At 49.3% G+C, this 20137-nt stretch overlaps 8 protein-coding genes across 8 annotated transcripts; 4 read left to right on the top strand and 4 right to left on the bottom strand.

Moving 5' to 3' along the window:
• The first annotated feature begins 443 nt into the window (after positions 1-443).
• Positions 444-2396, top strand: GGS22DRAFT_21574 (MFS general substrate transporter). The gene is made up of 3 exons (XM_047966496.1): positions 444-767; positions 826-1759; positions 1814-2396. Exons 1-3 carry the CDS (start codon positions 729-731, stop codon positions 2275-2277), a joined length of 1437 nt encoding a protein of 478 aa, XP_047818118.1. The 5' UTR covers positions 444-728; the 3' UTR covers positions 2278-2396.
• A 766-nt stretch (positions 2397-3162) lies between these two features.
• Positions 3163-4290, bottom strand: GGS22DRAFT_21571 (ribonuclease-III-like-domain-containing protein). Its single transcript, XM_047966495.1, has 3 exons — positions 3822-4290; positions 3514-3746; positions 3163-3458 (listed from the first exon to the last, which is right to left on the bottom strand). Exons 1-3 carry the CDS (start codon positions 4207-4209, stop codon positions 3315-3317), a joined length of 765 nt encoding a protein of 254 aa, XP_047818117.1. The 5' UTR covers positions 4210-4290; the 3' UTR covers positions 3163-3314.
• Positions 4291-4464: 174 nt separating this feature from the next.
• Positions 4465-6701, top strand: GGS22DRAFT_165282 (histone acetylation protein-domain-containing protein). The gene has a single exon (XM_047961657.1). It carries the CDS (start codon positions 4641-4643, stop codon positions 6411-6413), a length of 1773 nt encoding a protein of 590 aa, XP_047818116.1. The 5' UTR covers positions 4465-4640; the 3' UTR covers positions 6414-6701.
• A 1619-nt stretch (positions 6702-8320) lies between these two features.
• GGS22DRAFT_21505 (uncharacterized protein) lies at positions 8321-10424 on the top strand. Its single transcript, XM_047966494.1, has 3 exons — positions 8321-8774; positions 8853-9015; positions 9118-10424. The coding sequence occupies exons 1-3, from the start codon at positions 8495-8497 to the stop codon at positions 10265-10267; spliced, it is 1593 nt and encodes a 530-aa protein (XP_047818115.1). The 5' UTR covers positions 8321-8494; the 3' UTR covers positions 10268-10424.
• A 521-nt stretch (positions 10425-10945) lies between these two features.
• On the bottom strand, positions 10946-12667 carry GGS22DRAFT_21499 (uncharacterized protein). The gene is made up of 2 exons (XM_047966492.1): positions 11967-12667; positions 10946-11890 (listed from the first exon to the last, which is right to left on the bottom strand). The coding sequence occupies exons 1-2, from the start codon at positions 12466-12468 to the stop codon at positions 11157-11159; spliced, it is 1236 nt and encodes a 411-aa protein (XP_047818114.1). The 5' UTR covers positions 12469-12667; the 3' UTR covers positions 10946-11156.
• Positions 12668-14752: 2085 nt separating this feature from the next.
• GGS22DRAFT_21452 (uncharacterized protein) lies at positions 14753-16827 on the top strand. Its single transcript, XM_047966491.1, has one exon. The coding sequence runs from the start codon at positions 15091-15093 to the stop codon at positions 16756-16758; it is 1668 nt and encodes a 555-aa protein (XP_047818113.1). The 5' UTR covers positions 14753-15090; the 3' UTR covers positions 16759-16827.
• A 68-nt stretch (positions 16828-16895) lies between these two features.
• Positions 16896-17600, bottom strand: GGS22DRAFT_189407 (uncharacterized protein; the record flags this gene model as incomplete). The annotated part of the gene is made up of 1 exon (XM_047964846.1): positions 16896-17600. The coding sequence occupies one exon, from the start codon at positions 17598-17600 to the stop codon at positions 16896-16898; it is 705 nt and encodes a 234-aa protein (XP_047818112.1).
• A 371-nt stretch (positions 17601-17971) lies between these two features.
• GGS22DRAFT_189406 (uncharacterized protein) lies at positions 17972-19686 on the bottom strand (the record flags this gene model as incomplete). Its single annotated transcript, XM_047964845.1, has 4 exons — positions 17972-18112; positions 18168-18862; positions 18918-19142; positions 19206-19686. The coding sequence occupies 4 exons, from the start codon at positions 19684-19686 to the stop codon at positions 17972-17974; spliced, it is 1542 nt and encodes a 513-aa protein (XP_047818111.1).
• Positions 19687-20137: the final 451 nt, after the last annotated feature.

The raw sequence follows: 20137 nt of genomic DNA, 5'->3' as shown, positions 1-20137 counted from the left end.
TGGGGAGAACCGGTACAGAGTGTCCCGAACCGGAATACGGGGACAAGCCGATGTAACACAAGTAACAACAAGCAGCGACACCATCATCTTAATATCTGAATAGTTTACCGTAGTTGCGCCGTTGGCATACATTAGTTAGGACATTACGTACGACTAGAATTGCAGAATAGAACAACTCGACCTTATCCAAGCTTTAATCATCAAGTCACAAGGTGGGACCCAAGTCCTTGGCCTATTTGATTATTTCCTTCCACGGGAGCAAGATGCCGAAGGCGTGGTAATTAGACTCCAAGAGCTTACATCTCCGCATTGCAAAGTCTGATTATGTGTAGACTAAGGTTCGCCCCTTGCTATTTCGGCTAGCGAAGACGGGAGGTTCGAGTTAAATCATGTTATTTCGCAGAGAGCCAACACAAATAACCTCTTCCTATCAGGTTTGAGTTCCCAACTCCACGATCAACACCCCGGAAGTGGATTCGCCTCATTTGTGTTAGCTTCATCCCCACAATCCCCGCGTCGGCGGCCTGAATTTTCCCCCCAACCAATCCCCCTCAGGGATTAGAAGTATTATTACCATGCTAGCGTGTTCCTGCAGAGTTCACCGAGTTTTTCGGTCTTCTTCTCTAGTCTTTGGACTCAGCTCGTCGCTAGTTGTTCTTTATCTTCTTCCCGTCCGCAAGTCTCATCTTGGCAAAGGCTTGAGTTGAGTCTAAGTGTCAATATTCAAGATGGCGGACAACAAATCGATGGTCGATATCGAGAAAGAGGCATGTTTATCAACAGAAATCCTACGAAATGTGAATATTTCAACTAACCCACCTCCAGGACGTCGGCGCGAGTGTTGCTCAGTATGAAAATGCACCCATCACGGACGCAGAAAAGGCGGTGCGATGGAAGCAAGACAAGCGCATCGTGCCCTTATCCGCGGGCATCTATTTCCTATGCTATTTGGATCGGTCCAACATAGGAAACGCCAAAATCATGAACGCAACGACGGGCGACGATCTCATGACGCAGACCGGCATGACTAACTATCAGTACACGATCTCCCTGATGATCTTTCTCGTGGCATACGGCTTGTTCGAGGTCCCGTCGAATATCCTGCTCAAGAAGCTACGACCTTCCCGGTGGATTGCCTTCCTCATGTTCTCGTGGGGAGCGTTGACCATAGGGTTGGGCGGCGTTCATACCTATGCTAGCGTGACCGTCGTGCGGTTCTTGCTCGGTGTGTTCGAAGCTGGTCTCTTTCCCGGTTTGGTGTACTATCTCACATTCTGGTACAAGACCGAGGAGCGGAGTATTCGCGTAGCTTTCATCCTAGCCTCAGCAACCCTCGCAGGCGCGTTTGGTGGCGCGATAGCCTACGGCATCGGTCACATGAACCGAGCCGGAGGACTCTCAGCTTGGCGTTGGCTCTTCATCATTGAGGGAATACCATCCTGTCTCTCCGCCTTCCTTGTCTGGTTCCTACTGCCGGACTACCCCGAAGACGCGAAGTGGTTGACTACCCAAGAGAGAGATTTGGCGGTGCAGCGATTACACATCGAGGGAAGCAAAGGGCATCATAAGTCGATGACATGGGAAGACGCCAAGGCCACTCTCGTGGACTGGCGGCTTTGGGGCCATTACATCGTGTACTTCGGGATCTCCACTCCCTTCAGTTCGCTATCCCTATTCACCCCCTCCATCACGGCTGGTCTGGGCTACCAGGATCTCCGCGCACAGCTTATGACCGTCCCGCCCTATGCCATAGCCTACGGTACGTATCCAACCCCCTCACCACCAACGAATAGCCAACTAACCCACCACCCAGTCGTCTCAATCCTAACCTCCTGGTCAGCAGACCACTTCAACGCACGCGGTCTCCACTCCGCCGCCCTCGCCACAATCGGCGCAATCGGATTCCTCGCCTCAGCCGTGCTCCCGGCAGACGCCTACGCCCCGCGCTACGGGTGTCTGATCGTCGCCGCATCAGGCGCATTCGCCTGCATCCCGCCGCTCCTCGGCTGGCTGTCCTCCAACATCTTCAGCACCGCGTCCGTGGGCCTCGCCATCGCGCTGAATATCGGGCTTGGAGGGGCCCCGGGCCAGATCGTGGGCGTGTGGATATACAAGGCGGACGAGGCGAAGAGGGGCTATCCGACGGGCCATTGGACGAATGCTGCGTTGTTGTTTTTGGTGGCCGTGGGGTGTGTGGGTTTGAGGCTTTATTATGCGGCGAGGAATAGGAGGATTTTGAGCGTGGGGGGTGAGGAGATGAGGCTTTTTAAGTATTGAGTAGAGGTTGTCGGTATGTGTATGCGCTTATGAGTTGTTTCGGGGGTTTGAGAATGTGGAGATACCCAGGCTTAGTTAAATGACATTGATTTTAATAGGAAGCTTGAATAGGTTGTTGGGTCTCGTAAACATTGAATTTTAAACTTGGAAGTGATGCAATATGATTATTTTAAGGAGTTGGGAATCTCAATCGAACATGCCTTCCTCAACTAGGCCGGGGTAGGTAATCTCATACCCCCCCGGGTAATGCTTAGGAGGTTAACATAAACGTAGAGCAAGGCTGCTTTGAATATATGACATTTCCGGAATGAACGATGTCTGTTTAACAGGTACTTATGGTAGTCGCAATTCTAATTTACAATCTCACTCGATTTCAGTTTTCTATTGTATGATAATCGGTCTTTCACATGTCATTTGGTCATTCGGCTTCAGCGACATTATGTGATATATACACGGAGTAGCAGGATCAGTCCGTCTTTGCAAGAAAAGTCAGCTGCTGCAGATAAGCTAGAGGACAACACGGATTATTCTATGCGGAGAATGTAATATCTCCTATGTCTTATGCTACACGCTGTTGTAGGGTTTATGGAGGGAATGGCGACGAACAAATGATAAAACGGCATCATTAAAACAGAGACCTATAGTACCTACAGGAGAAGAACCACAATGGATATTGAACCATATATTCATTCGATTGAACTAAATTGTAGTGACTTTATAATCATTGCTCCGCATAATGATGGCCACGGTAAACGCGATACAAGAATAGGGGTTATTGCTACTCCACCTTGACCCTTTGAGTATTGAATAATACATAAAGATATATCATGAACATACAGCAGGTTCATATCAGAAGACTGATTGTGGATTAATAAAAAAACAGAAAACCCTCTTGCGCTAGAATATGCCTGTCAAACTGGCGATCCTGTGGATGTTGGATTTACTCTAGGCAAAGGCGGTTTCATGCATTCACGTATATTTCATACCTTGTACACTGTGCAGGGTATTTTACATTGATTTTACACTATTAGACTTCGCTATAGCCGGAGCTTCTTTAATATCCGTTCTCTCACGATTCGGCTCGCCATCTTGCCACCCTGTTGCAAAGAAACCGCGCCGATAAGAGCGTAGACGGCGGCAGACATGATGGGGTCAAATCCTGATCCTTTGATGTTTTCCGGCTAGGAACATGTCGTTAGTATTAGGAGGATATATTTAGGAGATAGAGGACCGCACCATTCGTGGTTTCCACCTTACAACGGTCGTCAACCCAGTGTCCAATGCCAACTGGGCCAGTTTCTCAGGGCTGAGCATGTCGCTCGGCTGTCTACTAGAGAGATTGTCAACACCGCCGACGATGGGATCCTCAAACGGTTTCCGTCTATCGGCGAAGGTATCTGGGTAATTGTCAAGGCTGCGAGGAGAACTGATGATAGATTGTGTACATTCCAAGACACATATTTGGCGGCCTATTACGAAGGATTAATATACCGATCCTGATCTTATGACGACGTATAACGTCAGAGGATGGCAGAATAGCGTACCGAGAAATGCTAAACGATCATTAAACCCTCTTCTTCCCTGATCAAAACTCTTGTGTGTTACGGCCAACCACTTAAGCTCTTCTGGTAACATGCGCTGTCCATCACGACCTAGGATGTTATTCAACACATCGTCTAGCTTCTGAGGGTCCTCGTTGACCTTCCATACGGATCGAGCCGGGTCTTTTGTGATATGAGGCGAGAAGGGAGCTCTCATCCTCTCGGGTGTGAATGACCATCGTGGTCGCTCGTCTAATTCGGAAGAACGAGGGGCAGAAGTTGAGAAGGAAGAGCTGGCAGGACGGTAGGAGGGAGCTACAGATTGACATCTGCTAGTCCGTACTGCTTGGCGAGTAAGCCTCGCGGCGGCTCGGGAGGTTGTGAGGGCCATTGAGTATGACGTTGGGTCTTCTTATCGCATCGTTTTATGACACTCAAGATAGAAATCGCATTTCGCATTTCGCATTTTACGAAGTTCAAAATTGTAGAGGGAACTTTTTCGGCGGGTCTTCGCACTAATGACCCCTGGCCAATCAGATATTATCGGAGTTATCAATTACTGGAGCTCTATATGTACCGAGGTACCACCCCCGTACTTTTTGCTTTTTGATCCCTGCTCGCAATCCCTAGATCTAAAGATTCAATTCTTAGCGATTTCAACAATTTCGATTTACACGTTCAACCGCGTCTTCACCTTATTTGGTTTTTATCTGGTTCGTTTTGTCGATCCCGTAACCATGAGATTTTAATTCTTTGGTGCCAAGTAAGGCATTCAGTCTGTACTTCCGTTTCAATCATTTCTACTGCGCAATACATCTGATAATGTCGAATCCATCGCAAGCTCGCAACGGCGATCGCGTCGTCAATCCTCAACCATTAGTGGTCGAACTCACCAAGGTCTTACCTAAGGATCGCAAGTTCACTGCATACCATCTCTCGACGCCCCCCGTTACCACCGAGCCACTTTGTCATCCTCCCGCATATAATTCAGCATCTGATTCAAAGTCGAAGGATAGACGCGCAAGTAAACCATTGAAGACCTATTGCGAAAAACACTTCTTGGCCATTTCAATTGGTGCTGGAAAAGACGACGCGACCCCCGATCGAAAAGTTTTGGTTCTAGGATTAGAGATATACATTTACTCAACATCATTCTCTACTACAATTTTCGTTTCCAAGGCAGACTCGACCGGGTACTTGAATCTTTTGAATCTCCCAAAAGGGACTCCTTCTCCTATTCGGGAAGTCACGTCGTGTTTCCTTGCTTTTTTAGTTGCCAAGCGAAGACGCCCGACAAAGCAATTAGTCGTCAACCTTTTCGCCCGATCCCAGTCGCAGTACCTCTTCCCAGGCAGCGTTAAAAACGATGGCAAGCATGTATTGGACGATCGAGGATTAGTGAAATGGTGGTGCCGGATCTTCAATTCGTTACTTGAAGGAGAGCAATATTCAGACGCAAGAAAGCTATGGGATGATATGCACGGATATCTAACTATACCCGGGCTAGATGACTATGAATCTCGCGCCTTTCTCCCACGAACAAGTACGGCAGCAACCAATTGGACGCTGGGACATCCCCTCGAAAAAATATCCCCATATACAAATGATCCGGGCACATTTGGCCGCAATATTTCTCCTAGATCTCTGATACCGACGTACCCCGATGACCCCAAGGCGCGTTTCGTACAAGAACTGGAAGAGTCAACGCCAGACAAAGCTAAACTCCTCAATGGATGGAGAACACTAAAGACGCTTGATCAGTTCTGGGAGATGATGGCTTTCCGACAAGAGTGTTCTAGCGGAAGGATGACTGGGTTCATGTGGGTGGTTTTCGAACCCCGAACATTGTTAAGACCAGACTCGCCAAAGACTAGCTCTGCTACAAGCATTCCTACCCCAGACGCCGCGATTCTTACATCCACAGACAACACTACGTGTCATAGTCCGCGTCGCAATCAACAGGATACCATCTCCACTATGAGCCCACCTGCCTCTCCATCAAAACAAGCTAGACGGAAAAAGACAAAATCGCGGCGGAAGCACAAGGCAAAGACGAGGTTGACGGGCCCCATTATTCCTCGCGAACCCCGTATCAAGACGGAAGGGATGGATTTTCCAAAGCTTACAGAGACCCCTTACTACTTCTGGCCAGAGGATGGAAGGGGCCAAGTCGTCTTCAACGACAACGCATATAACCGAGCTATCGAATTACTACTTCATCTCGAGTTTGGAACTCTGGAGCAAGCAATCACCAGTACGGCGCGATGGACGAAAGAAGTCAATATGGGCAAGACTTGGACTCTCGATATTGTCGGCGAGGGCGTATTTGCGACCCCCGCAACATCGCCTACTACTAGTGAAGCAGTGAACAACTTGTCTGCCATGATAAAGCGGAAACGTGCATCCGAAGACACATCCACGCCTACGTCATTGGTCAATACACTTGGCGGAGGACTCATTCGTAAGAAAGCGAAGCTCGATATCAACGCAGCCGGTGCACTCGCGAAAACAGAGAACCTGCCCACGGAGGAGTCGCAACCTCAGGTGAACGTTCTCGGAGAGGGCTTGATTCGGAAAAAATCAAAGGCATCTTGAAGCGTTTTAATTAAGGTATGATTGTATTTTATGGATTTCTGGTTGACTAGAAGGGCTTAAAGCTTGGCGTTAGCGAACACTGGACAATGGTTAGGAAATTAGGGACCTGAAGGCGCAACGTATGTCAGCATTCGGAAACCTGCTGGGGCGTCTTTTCCCGGGGCAGCCTATTTGAATTCAAATCATTAGGAAATATTAGGTATGGTGCTTTTGTAAAAATTTAGCTGCCAGTATTGGCTTATAATTCTACCTATTCTTAATCAAACTAAATCTCATAGCAACAGTAAGATCTGATTGATTATCATTTCAATTCCTAAGGTTTAGATCTGATCATTTACATACTTCAGCATTAACCTTCAATAAGACGCGCAAGCCACCCGCCACACATTGTCGAGGACACCATTCCCTACGATGTCTAAAGACATCCCGATCAATGAAAATACATATCTATCTCAAAGAAGCTCTAAGAGGATAAACATGATACATGGCTTTGCATGCCGAAAACCTGATATATATCAGAAACACAGGATTCTCAATCCGTCATTGGCCAAGTCTCTTCCGATGGATCGGCAAGCCCCGAAACCACCCCCTATTCATGCTTGTTTCTGATTGGTTGACGGGGCACCTTTATTTCCCTTTTAAGGTGTAGGAAATCCCCAACCCTTGAGTCCTTGAATGACAACTCCGAACTCTTTTCTAGAAGCCTTACAAACTAATATTCTACTTGATTGGGATATAATGACATTATGTAGGTAGGTAATCATGAGATCTGTTTTCTCTTGATGACACCCTCTTATAGCAGATGTGTATGTCTGCCAATGTCCAGCCAACTCAAATCGCCTACCCAAAGATAGTCAGATATCATAAATTGCCTTCCCCCGACCCTTATGATCAGTCAACTTTCAATTTGATGGACCCTAACATGGTATTAGACTCTCAACATGAAGGACGTGCCTACCTAAAGAGCACATATCACTCCATGAACAAAGACAATGAAAGAAGCCTCAAACAGACATATTTCCCACACATGATCATCGACAGGGGCTGTTAAAGACCACAAGGTTAATGGGTCTGACGTGTTCATCCCAGGAATATATCGATGATCTGTCGCACGGCATGATCTGGTATCATCATAAGATGTTTTCTTCCAATGATATAACATTGAACCAGATGGCATGCCCAACGTCCGAGACTCATTCCGGCCTTGGTATAATCTTACCTAGGGCGGATAGACAAAACGCTGCCTTGTGATATTAGTATATCACCAAGATATTCCTGTCCCATCAACTATCTGTTAATTAAAAGTCTTTCGGCCAATTCTATAGAAAGACCTAGTCGTCGATTTATTCACTCCTCATCCAAGATTGTAGGCTCAGTAGTATAGCCTGATGGTGAACCCAAGACGGCATACCTCTTGAGGCTATGTGGTCCTTTCAGCTCTTTCAGCCTTCCGTATCCTTTCCTATCACATTTTCATTTCGGCGTGTAGCAGCTGTGTCATTAGCTGCGCTTGCCCGGCTCAGGGCTTTAACTCCCGAGTTGCTCTCGTCGGCCCCTGTGGACCAGATCTTCTATACTTCGCTGGTCTATATCGTCGAAGACATCCGTTGACGATACAGCATCGCCATCTGCTCTCGCCATCGCTCACCTCCCGGGCAACCTTCCCGTCGCGAAGATGCTTGACCCGTAACCTGATCTTCTCATAGCTCCCGCCAGCCCTAATCCTAATCATCCCCCTCCTAGGACGAGCTCTCTAGCCCATGCTGCGAAGGGCACCTAGGCCAGCCTTCTTTCTGCCTAAAGACACCTACTTCCCTAGAAGCTATCCACGTTGGTGTTGACCTTCAAAATCATTTCTTCCCACAAACTTCCCACCTTACTTTTATTTCCTCTCACCCCAAAATCATTCTTTTCCCCAGACCCAAACAATCACCCCACACACTCCCATCACGCGTAGGCTTAATTCTTCTTAATACCTCGCATTAGTTCTTCGTTAGAAGAACGACTAGAGGTATCGTAACTCTTGAACACTCGTTTCGATCCATTTTAATTTCATTCGATCCCTCATTTTGCGCGCAATTATGCGTTACTTTCCCCTCGCGCTGGTCGTCGCGGCCTTGTGCTGCGCCGTCCGCGCGGACTGGCTTAGCTGGTCTGGTGGCGGCGATGGTGGTCTTACTGCCATTCCGCGCGAGACTGGCGATGTTTCTTACGCTTCTGACGGTTGGTCGCCTAAGATCACTGCCGCTCCTACTGTAGTTCAGTCCGATGGTGAACGCGTGTTGGAGATTCTTCAGCGTGGAGACACTGCCTCTAGCTGGATCAATGCCGAGACTTGTGGATGGATCTCTGGTTCGGAATGTAAGTTTCATCATCTATACCCTTCAATTATTATCGACCGGAACTTGAACTTGAACTCGTTGACTGACATATACGCAGCTTCTTCGTTCGGTTGTGGCGACAATGGAACTTGTGTCACCAATGACAACCACATCGTTGCTTGTGCCACTGGCACTTATTCACCCTTCTACTCGATGTGTCTGAACTACGACGCATACACGAGTGGATCTTGCAAGAACGATGATTCGTCTACTGGATGCTGGTAAGTAACCATCCTTTTCATTTTTGCATCAATCCCAACCCAGCTCCAACCGAATTCGTCAAGTCCCTGCGTGTATTATCGTAGATACTAACCTCTCATCAGTATGAGTACGGACTTTCCCGAATGCGTAACCTACCTCTGGGTGGACCCTCCCCAGCGTTCAATGTACCGTTGCTGGAAGTCTAAGGCTGTGATCACGATGCTCGACAAGCCGGAGATCATCGAGGACCAGACGACTTATTCAACCACCTCCAGCGCAGTACCCCGCGTAGACGGCACCTCGACGGATTCCAACAACGACAACAACTGGCAACCCAGTATCGGCCTCCAAATCGGCGCAGTCCTCGGCACCCTCGCGGGCATCTTACTCGTCGCATTCGGATGCTACCGTTGTCACAAGTGTCACCTCCGACACACGTTAGCCACAGCCAACGACCACGACGACGTGCGCGCACACTTGGACTCTCTGTTCCGCAACGGCGTGATCGGGCACACAGAGGTAAGAACCACCGCCCAAGGCGGCATCGTGAGCAGCGAAACGGTAGCCATCCTCCGCCGGGGCGCCGAGTCTCGTCGCCTTGGCCTGCGCGACGAGATCATCACGCGTCCCCGCACCGCCGCGCAACGCAACCACCACCGCACCCGTCGTACGTACCCCCAGCTAATCGATCATCATCCCCAGACCCCCGACCAGAGCCGCATCCACAGCCGCAACCGCCACGGGTACATTCATCTCGACCACGTGAACCCGACCTCCTCGACCGCGGCTATGTACGGCTCGCCGCCGAACCCGCCCTCCTACGACATGCACCTGGAAAGCCCGCGTCTGCGCGCCCCAGGCGGGACATACACCGAAGCCGTCGCAGCCGCCATGGCTCTCGGCGCCGCGAACCGTCGCGTCGAAACGCCTCCGCCGACGTACCAGCCCGGTTTCCTCTCGGACTCCACGCTCGGCTTCGGCGGCCTGAGTACCGGCGGTTTGGCGCGCGAAGACAGCCAGCCCAACTGGATCGAGCTGTCGCGTTCGTCCCCCACTCTGCCCGCCGCGGCGCGCCGCGCGACGATGTGGCCGTTCGTGGGTAATGAGCGAATCCCCGAGAGCTCGACTTGGCAGGATGTCAGCGGTAGTGTGCTGAGTCGTGAGGGCGAGGATGAGACGATGCGATCTGGAGAGACTGCTGTTGCTGCTGAGGAGGAGGAGGAGGAGGAGGAGCAGCCGGTTTTTGGATCGACGCGTCGAGGGTTTAAGTAGGTGGGGTTGGTGACGTCTGACGCCTGGGTTCGCCTCGGATATGAAGGCGTTTGGGGTGGTTATGGTGACGATAGGAAAAAAGAGGGGGTCCGTTGGATTGCGCTTGTCTCGCGCCTTTGGGAGCTGGGAACGGTGGCTCTCATTCAATTTTCAAGACTTGCTTGAAGACGCGTGGTTCGGAACGGATGGCTTGACGGATGGATGGTTTAACAGGCAAATGGTTTTCTTTTCTTTTTAATTCCCTGCACAGATTCCCCCGACATCGTTAGATACCCACTTCACGCATTGCAACGTTTCGTTTTCGGCCGGATGCCTACATTGAGGCGCCGTGCAACTGATAGTAGTTCTGCGCCTTTAGGGCCGCTGCAGAATGATGATACTTTAAAAACATGGGATTGCCTTTCTTGTGACATGTAAACTTTTTCGATGTAGACATGAAGTGCGAACTTACCTCTCGACCACCACATATGGTACACTTCATCGGCTATTGGAGAAATTTCCCATCGCAACCCATACTATCGATCCCCTCGAACAGTGCACTGCATAGCCCTACCTAGGCCTCCATATGCGCATATATACTTCGAATAACTACCCAAGTTGGTATAAATAACTTCATACAATCCATCAAGAGCAGGGAGTCTTCAAGCCTATCTACAGAAGCACCATTCTCCAATCACCGATCTCCTTTTTTGCCATCTATGGGTATTTCCCAACCGAGTAAACCCTATCTCATTTCTCATTTTCTCATGTTAACATATGCCTTTACCTGCTTACCTGCTCACTCGCCAAAAAGAAATCAACTCCCGTAATCACGTTGCCGCTTGCCATGTATGTAAATATCAATCCTCTCTCACCCGCACCACCTTTTCTCATCCCGGGATCTTGACCCTCACGACACGACCTTACTCTTCAACCACTGAGAATTGACCGGCGTAACAGCCTGCCCACCGCCCAACACCGCCATAATATTCCGCATCGCCAACTCCTCGAACCCGACATGCGTCTCAACCGTGCCCCCAGCATTATGACACGTCAACATCGCCCTATCCCCCGCAAACTTCAGCAACCGTGGGTGGACATTCGGCTCCTCAGCATGGACATCAAGCGCCACACTACTCAGTCTCCCCTGCTCCAACGCCTCCGCCAGCGCTTCCTCATCAACCAAGCTACCGCGCGCAATATTGACCAACCTAGCCCCGTACTTAAACCACTGCAAACTCTCCCTACGAACCAACTTCCCCGCACCCCCCGGCGTACACAAGACCACACAATCAGCCTCGCGGAGCAGCTCCTCCAAACTATCCGTATGTCTCACCCCCAACTTCTGCTCCAGCGCGACAGGCTTGCGCTCGACATCGAAATACGCAACATCCATACCAAACGCGAGCCGCGCCTTCGCCGCGATCTGCTGGCCGATGTTACCGAGCCCAACGAGACCCAACACGCGTCCGCGCAGGTTATGCGAGCGCTGGGTGGCGTTCGCATGGCAGAGCTGAAAGGAAGAGGGGGCGGCGGCGGAGGAAACGCAGTACGGGAGCGCGCGGAAGGTGCTGATGATCATGGCGATAGCGAAGTCGGAGACGGCTTCGGCGGCGGCGAGACCGCCGTTGCAGTAGAGGATGCCTAGGTAACGGGATTTATGTTAGCGGGGTTTAATATCCAGATACTCATGGCCAGCCATGAATCAATGTGCACATACCTCTCTCGCCCAAAAGCTGCGTATCAGCCCAATCGAACCCCGTCCCCGCGCTCGCGAAAACCCTCACGCTCTCCGGCAGCAAACCCACGAGCTCCTTATCCCAATCCCCCATCTCCCCGCCGGTACCCCAGAACGGGCGGAATATGGCGGAGAAGTCGCCCCAGCGGCGGTCCTTGAGCGCCTGCATGAATGCGGGCCGTTGGCGCTCTTCGGTGGAGGGGCGCACGACGTCGAATTGCGTGGTAAACTCCGTGTACGTCTCCGGGTTATACTGGATGGGGTCGCCGATGTGCAGGACGACGGGCTTGGAGCCCAGCGGACCCCCTGGCACGGGCAGGGGTGTGGCGAAGGTAATGGTTGTGGCTAGCCCCGAGGTTGGCATCCCGATCGGCTTCGGAAGACTCAAGATCGTGCTGCTAGGTCGCGTGAACGCCGGTGCGGGGGAGGTGGAGCGCGGGGTCGGCGGCGCCGTTGGCATTGGGGTGTTGGTTGGTTCCGCCATGGTGTTTTATGGGATGGGTTGGTATGAGATTCTTATGTACAGTCTACGTTTTTATTTATTTTTAGGCGTTTTCGTGTGTATGCACACTTCCAAGGTAGTGTGTGCGGTGGTGGATATAGTTCTCTTAGGGGGAAGAAAAGAAGAGGGGAAGATGGAGTTGAAGATGAATAAGGTAAACGGTCCCAAAGAACCAACGCGGTGGTTTCAGGAATGGCCTAATACTATCGAGGTAGGTAGGACACGTTCGCCGTATGAGTGTGTGTGGTCCTCCAGGTTGAGTAGGATCGTCAGTTCGGAGTAGCTCCCTTCACCGCCGAACTTAAGGCCTTGGCCTTGGCTCTCACAAAGTGAAAAAAGGTGCTCCGGGAGTTATAAGCCGCAGTCTAGCTTCATTCGTGATGATGTGGGGGCATCTGCATCTCTTGACACTACCTAGCAATCAACAACTAGGTCGAATCGAGGCATCGATGCTTCGAAATCGATCCAGCAACGTTCCAGAATGGGTGTGGGCTACTCTAACTGGAAATCTCGTTGATAAGCCTCAACCAAACGAAGGTGGAAGGAGATTCTCCGAATCTCGGACCGTTGAGGAGAAAAGATATGAAAATCACAAATCACAAGTGATAGCTTGAAGATATGAGGTCACACAATAACCGGAGAGTGTGAGTAAAGGGAAAAGATGATCGAATTTTTCTCCATGCTGGGGAAGGCTGGAGATGTTTTTTTCTTTTCTCCTTACTTCTTGGTACGTACCATTGGTACGCAGCGTGCGCAAACGGCAGAAGCCAGCGGGATGCCGCTTTTGGCAATACGCATCGGTGAGGGCGTCGATTTGATTGGATACCCGTCTCAGTAGCGTGTACCGATTAAAGATATTGAGATATTACCCTGTCTGCCTGTGCGAAAGGGTGTGGGGTTCTGTGGGTTGTAGATTTCTGCCACATGGCGTTGAAACAATTTAAATATTTCATCCAATCCGTATGTTTGACATAGGTGAAGCTGGAGAGCCTCCGACGATCGTCACCGTTTCCATTACCTTACCGACATGGCAGTCTTGGAATTAAGCCAGATGAGCCTATATATCGCAATCGATGCCGATGTCCCGGGTCGCTACCGTGGATTACTTTGAGTCTAGATCGATGTACTAACTTGTTGGTGACTAGCATACTTGAAAATCGACGGCGTGGGGGTCGTTTGATTTAGGTAATCCTAATAATTAAACCTACCTACGCCCGGCGATTATACTATTTGGTTATACCTAGGCGACAGATGGACGTCCGTGATGACAACCATTTCCCGTCTCTTATCTCGGATACACGGCGAAAGTTGGTAAAGTATTGTATCGTAGGGAGCTACTTTATTGTTTCTCGAACGCGACGGAGTAAGCTAGAGCTCCTCTTTCGCTTACATTGTAGCATCGTAGCACCTGTTTGTCTAGTTTGCTGTAGTGGCGGAAAAAGCAATTGACACTAGTTATGTTGATATGATCTTTCTTTGTCCAAGTAGGTCGAAACTAGACTGTCAAATTTGAAGGTGAGGGCCGATAAGACAATTCGCAAGGACCTTCCATAGGGATCTTACGCCCGTGATACAAAGGCGTCGACTATCGAAGATACGAATGGCGTTCGCTTTATATCGGAGAGGGGAATGGGGAATTCCGCAACGGACCACAGAACTAGGACGTAGTGAACAATATTTTTTCACCTATGGTAATAAGCTAGAATATAATGGGAATCATAGACTCATATGTTAGTATATAACATTCGAACGCGTGGAAAATGAAGTTGAAAGTGGGAAGATCTATGAGCTTTATTAATTCTGGTGATGAAATTGACAAGGCAGGAAGCCCTAGACATTTAGAGTTAACAAGGATCCTGGAAATATTTGAATCTGATTGGATAAGAATGTACGAGCTTCCCCTAGATCATCTATATTTAGACTTATGACTAAACCACTAAGTCTGCTAAGTCATCACGTGAATCCATATGCTATTCATAGCTGTTGCCATTAAAATCGACCCTGCTTCGAAGTTTAAACAACTTGAGCAGGCAGAAAAGGTGTTGAATAGAAGGAGTTAGGAGTTAGTAACGGGTTGTCAACCCTCTTTGCAAGGATTCCTACATCAGCTTCAGCCCTATCATAGAAAAGACCCTTCTAACTCTTTCTGTCGTTTCACAAGGGTCCAAAAGTTCACCGGTATTACCAACAACTCGATTTTTTTGATAGGGTTCGGATCAACTCAGAGATCCAATGCTAAAGTCACCGTACCAGTCAGAGAGCAGCATTCCTCGCAGGGGCTCAGTCCTCAAAAGACCCCTCCCTTCATTAGCTCGTCGGCAGTAACATCCATCTACGGATATGATAGCGCGAGCATACATACTTCGTACAATCCCGTGCAATGGCCGTGGTCGAAATATTTATGTAATCCGGTCGACGTCTCAAATAACTTTACTCGACAACTCACTAACTTCAAAAGTCGTCATGTTATCATAACTAATCAGATTTCAATCCTATCTCCGTATACAGATAATAACCTGCGCTTCGATACGACGATATTCGGTATTGCCAAGACTATTTAATAAAGGTTTAAGAGGATTAGACGGCATCCCGGAAGGAGGAATCATGTCCGTGGCACCGGGTCAATACTGGAATCTGATTGAGCGAAGTCAACCTCCGGTCAAACGGCGAACCAACCACACGAAAGTGCGCACCGGGTGCGTTACATGCAAGAACCGGCGAGTAAAATGCGATGAAAGGAAGCCGTTGTGCGGTCGCTGCGAGAAGGCAGGGTTCCTATGCGCCGGGTATGAAGGCCCTAATTCCAGGCGCGGAAGAGAACCCCCGGAAAAGTCCAAGAAATTGACGGGGCCTGCTGCGCTGCGGCCTAAGTCCCTACAACCCCGGATCGTCGATGTAACGAAAGAAATACCGATCATAGACTTTTTGCTACCTCCGTCGCTAACACCCAATTATCTGGACCGTCGCGATGCTCAGTACTTCGAACGCTTCCGATCACAGATAACAATGGACATATCGATTTGGTGTGGAGGTGAGTATTGGAAGCGCATACTCTGCGAAGTATTGGAGGATGATTGTATACGGTACGCTGCGCTGGCTCTGGCGGCTATGCTGCTAGCGGCAGAGCGGTGCTCGGATATCGCCAATCGATCGCCTGGCCGATTGACACAATGTCACGAGGGACAAGCAGCGCTTCGGTACTATATGAAGGCTATCTCCTTATGTCGAAAGCAACTGATAGGCGGAATTACTAAGGAAGCCATCCGATCGAACCTAACATCCACCTTCTTTTTCGCCATATTAGAGATTTTGCAGGGAAATATAGCCACAGCAGATCAGATCATGGTTAATGGCGCGATATTGATACGAGACGCGATGAAAGCGAAGGCGCCGAGTGGTCGACCTACCCTAGTTTGGGATCAGCAATTGATTGGTATGAAATCGGGCTTCGACAAGCTAACCATAATGTGGGGATTATCTCCTTTCTTCCATGGACAGAGAGAAGTCTGTGCCCTGATGATGCCGGAGGAGCGGCTTTCGCAGGTACCAGATGAATACGCGACCGTATCTCACGTGCGGAATTGTTGGTTGACATTTCAAAATGACGTGGGACTGTTCATGATGGGCGTTCGTTGCGGAAAGATCGTCTCTGCAGAGAACATGGAGAAGGCGATATCACAAAAGTCAAAATTCTTGGCCCAACTCCGTCGATGGATGCCGCTACTAGATTCCCTATTAGAGAGGGAAGAAAATACCCCGAACCTTTATCCGCTGAGCATAATGAAGGCCTCTGCCTTAACCAGCACCATCTTCTTATCCTGCTTTCTCGACCGATCCGATGTTTCATACGATCTACATCTTCAAAGCTTCATCGAAATCATACATATCTGCCAGAGATTCATCCCCGACAAACCGCCGACACACTTGAAATTCTCGCTCGATATCGACCTATTCCCCGTCGTCTCATTTACTGTCACCAAGTGCCGAGACCAGAAGACGCGGCAGCTAGCTTTGAAGATCTTCCACCAAATGACGTATGGACAAGTCTTCTGGAATAACCAAGGGATGTTAGGGTCATTACATGCTCTTGTTGACTTAGAGCACAAGGGAAGAGATAAGAGAGGGTTCATTCCTCCGTCTTCGCGGTATTACTTCGTGGGCTCGGAATGGGATTTCGAGCATCGCCAGATGATGGCAACGTTCGTCTCTGTAGTCACAATTCCAACCGAATCTGGGAACATGCCTACAGTGCGTGTACCAATAAGCTTTTAACGGAAACATAAAAAATCTAGAGTATAAGGGCAACCTAGATGCATGTAATTGAATTTGTTGAGAATGTCGTAATTAGGACATACCGAATTGTCAAAATTTACCGGACTGTGTACACCGCGACCCTTGCCAAGACATGATTAAGTAGCAGCAGACGACACCGGACCAGGTATGAACTTCAAATTCATAAGTCGCAGCTCGGCAGAACCGAAGAGTTGGCGCCAGTTGGCTGCAAAGAGCCGAGAGAACGCATCCATTCCCGGCACGGCCTCGAGGGCGCATTCGCCATCTCGAAAATTGTCAGGCGGTCGTTGTTCGTCATACATGAGTACCACGAGCTCTTCCAGCTGGCTGAACGCAGCCATCTGCCATATCATACGGGTCTGGGCCTCGAAGTGAAACGAGTGCGTCCAAGAACGTAGAGATAAGCAGAAGCGCCGCAGCCCTCGAACTTCTGGATCTCGTAGCTGGATCACCTTGAAAAGATCTATCAAGCGCTCAAAGTCCATCCTCCCCAAAACGGCGAGCAGGTCCGAAGCAGGATTCAAATATAGATCGCGTAGCGTGAGTTCGCCGGACTTCGACCCGGGCGTAAAGACGGGTAGAAGGACAGTGAAGTGAGCTCGTGCTAGCATGCGGGATTCAAAACACACGGATAAAGCCGCCGGGTTGCTACTATTCGATTCCCATTGATGAAAGTTGCCGGTAAGATCAGGGAAATTCTGTGAGTGTAATTCAACCACGCGGGGTATGAAGGATTCGTTCCATATCTTGATGCGCAGTTCGGTTGGAAGGGCGGGGAATCGTGGAAATGAGGTCAGTGGCGTTTGTGAATTGGTAGCCATGCCACTATTATCATACATAACAGATGGGAATAAATTCTCTCAACTCGTCTTTAGCGCAGTTTAAGAATTCAATATGGACTTGACGATCCTGTTGTTCCGAGTGGCATAGTTTATACAGTGAAGCCTGTCGTTAATGGATCATTTTGGTTGGAAATGAGGCATAGCTTTCGTTGTTTTAAATATTATGTAATATCGATTTAGAAAACGCAGTCGTTTGCCCGAGTCCCTTGCGGGACACCAACCCATGACGGACTAGACGCGCCCCTCGGCAAGCGCCGGCTCACCAGCCCCTTTTTTCCTTTTTCCTTTATCATATTAATCCTAGACATTTCGGAACTCCGCATTAGATTTAATTTTTACATATTCGAAAATCAAAGCAAACTCAGAATGATGAATGTGATAGAACCCAAGAACGATATGGAACAGCGGGCTGAAGCCGAATTCTCAGAGTCTTTAGTCTGATTGCCTTGACCCAGCCATTCTTTGAGGTGCGCCAACTTAGCATCCCGGATCTGCAGTGCAAATTAGTATGTCACAAATACGGCTTTCGGGATAGAAATCGCTTACCTGATCCATCTGCGGCTTCAGTCCCCTAGGTTCAATGGACTTGGATACCGCGTCCTCTGCATGCGCGATATCGTTTACTAGTATCACCCGCGAGTGATTCAACAAGTTCGTGACGGTCAAAATGGGTGATCCTATGGCCGCATTACGATCGTACCCGCCTTGGACGATGAGAAGCCTCTCTGTTGAGTCGAGTAGGTCATTCGTCATGGCGTATTTCTGCAGGAAGTACTCGTTATCTCTGCCGTAATCGGCGGATTTCCAAGCGGCGTTGATGCAGACGTCCACATTTCCCCGAGCGAATGTTTCCGGGAAGACGTTGCTCGAAGGAATGGATCGGTCATTTATAGGATAAAAGCCACAAGTGATGTATTCGAACGCCGGTTGATTGCTTGATATGTCCCCCGAGCTGGCTCTGGAAATATTGGCGTTGAACGCATCGATGCAGGACGACTCGTTACCCCACGAAGTTGCAAGAAGTGGGATCCGCAGTACTTCGCCTACGGTCTTCGCTTCGAGAGTCTTGCCGATGAGGTTGTCTAACGGATCCGCGGTTGGATACTTATCAACCCATGGGTAATTGAATTTGGATATCCCCAGGTAGGTTTGAAGTACGGCCTTGTACAGTCTTTCATATCCCAACACGGTCGAGTTTTTACACACATTAAGGCCATAAAGGGCCGAACCGCAAGTATTATCTACGCCTTGTTAGTCCCCTAAGCGAATTCCACGCCAAAAAGGATGTCCGCCTACCAGAAAGACACTTCTTGAATATCAGCATGGATGTTTTAATCTTCTCCGATGCATCTTTCGACGCTCCACCATATACGTCGCCTGCCCATTTCCCGGAGTCGAACTTATATCTGTTAGAAGTGAGGGGACCAAATGAAGTTAGGGCGGGGGACGATGCGATCGCGCCGTGGAATGTATCTGGATAACGTATTCGTGCTAAGACAGCCAGGAATCCGCCATACGAAGCTGCGATATTCGATCAGTTTATGGCTCAGTTAGCCCAGTGTAAGCGCTAAATGCCATACTTACAGCCACCGTAGATTACCTTACTATGCTTGGCCCCCAGAACTGTACTCTTAATCCAATTGACGAAACTAATTCCGTCTTGAAGCACATTATCCAGCGTCAACGAGCTAAACGATTCGTTCGAGATATTCATCGGATTGTATCCGGGCGGATAGCTACCACTATGCAAGTCGCCAAAGAAGCGATGCTCGAGAACCGCAACAAGCGCTCCCAGTTTCGGCGCGTAATCCATGAAATCGCTAGCATTGATCACCGGCATCCCAGCTTCGGCGCTCTGTATGAAGAGGATCGGACCGCCGGGCTCGAAGTACTTCGTGTTGAGTTGGTACCGCTGCTTAAATGTTGCTGGGCCTCCGTCGATCGAGTGGTTGACTTTCTGGACGAAGTCTTGCGTCGCTATGCCGCTGGTATTCGACTGGACCAGCGCTGGCGCGTGGCGTGCCATGGCCACAGCTGCGAATAAGCTGATAATCTTGAGCACCATTCTCTTTAATATATTCAATGACACCTGCTACTCAGTGAGGGTAGGTAGCTGCCGAGAATAACCTCCCGTGAGTCGCTCCTTAGAGTACGATGATAGCGGTTATCTTGAGTTGATGAGCGGAGTTAGGGGGGATCCCATCTTAGTTCGCACGCCGGTGGGCATCTGGAAATGAGTTTAAACATCAGATGACAGGTTGTCAAATTTTAGATGATAGGTAAAATAGGGTTGACAGCGCATACCGCCGAGAAGTGCGACATCATATTGAAAGACTAAATTGATACATGTAGGTTTACTATACCATCCCCTCTAGCGAAGTAAACTTTACAGCCATATCAATACCAGACATTCTCGTGCTGTATATGCGAATGGCCAAAGCCGATCTATACTCTCATTTCTTTCTATGAAAATAAGTTGAGAAGGATTTCAATACAAACCTTGGAAGTCAATAGCG

This window comes from Annulohypoxylon maeteangense (assembly GCF_022496945.1).
Source record: "Annulohypoxylon maeteangense strain CBS 123835 unplaced genomic scaffold GGS22scaffold_10, whole genome shotgun sequence".
Lineage (NCBI taxonomy): Eukaryota > Fungi > Ascomycota > Sordariomycetes > Xylariales > Hypoxylaceae > Annulohypoxylon > Annulohypoxylon maeteangense.
The sequence above is the reverse complement of the archived record's forward strand: the minus strand, read 5'-3'. Positions and strand labels throughout refer to the sequence as shown.

Bases quoted from the DNA above. Each gene is read 5' to 3' on its own strand.
- GGS22DRAFT_21574 (XM_047966496.1), top strand. From the start codon at position 729: ATGGCGGACAACAAATCGATGGTCGATATCGAGAAAGAG. The intron at 768-825 runs GCATGTTTATCA...ACCCACCTCCAG, and splicing joins TGGTCGATATCGAGAAAGAG to GACGTCGGCGCGAGTGTTGC. The intron at 1,760-1,813 runs GTACGTATCCAA...CCCACCACCCAG, and splicing joins GCCCTATGCCATAGCCTACG to TCGTCTCAATCCTAACCTCC.
- GGS22DRAFT_21571 (XM_047966495.1), bottom strand. From the start codon at position 4,209: ATGGCCCTCACAACCTCCCGAGCCGCCGCGAGGCTTACTCGCCAAGCA. The intron at 3,747-3,821 runs GTACGCTATTCT...CCTTCGTAATAG, and splicing joins TGATCGTTTAGCATTTCTCG to GCCGCCAAATATGTGTCTTG. The intron at 3,459-3,513 runs GTGCGGTCCTCT...ACATGTTCCTAG, and splicing joins TAAGGTGGAAACCACGAATG to CCGGAAAACATCAAAGGATC.
- GGS22DRAFT_165282 (XM_047961657.1), top strand. From the start codon at position 4,641: ATGTCGAATCCATCGCAAGCTCGCAACGGCGATCGCGTCGTCAATCCT.
- GGS22DRAFT_21505 (XM_047966494.1), top strand. From the start codon at position 8,495: ATGCGTTACTTTCCCCTCGCGCTGGTCGTCGCGGCCTTGTGCTGCGCC. The intron at 8,775-8,852 runs GTAAGTTTCATC...ACATATACGCAG, and splicing joins ATGGATCTCTGGTTCGGAAT to CTTCTTCGTTCGGTTGTGGC. The intron at 9,016-9,117 runs GTAAGTAACCAT...ACCTCTCATCAG, and splicing joins GATTCGTCTACTGGATGCTG to TATGAGTACGGACTTTCCCG.
- GGS22DRAFT_21499 (XM_047966492.1), bottom strand. From the start codon at position 12,468: ATGGCGGAACCAACCAACACCCCAATGCCAACGGCGCCGCCGACCCCG. The intron at 11,891-11,966 runs GTATGTGCACAT...CCCGTTACCTAG, and splicing joins GCAGCTTTTGGGCGAGAGAG to GCATCCTCTACTGCAACGGC.
- GGS22DRAFT_21452 (XM_047966491.1), top strand. From the start codon at position 15,091: ATGTCCGTGGCACCGGGTCAATACTGGAATCTGATTGAGCGAAGTCAA.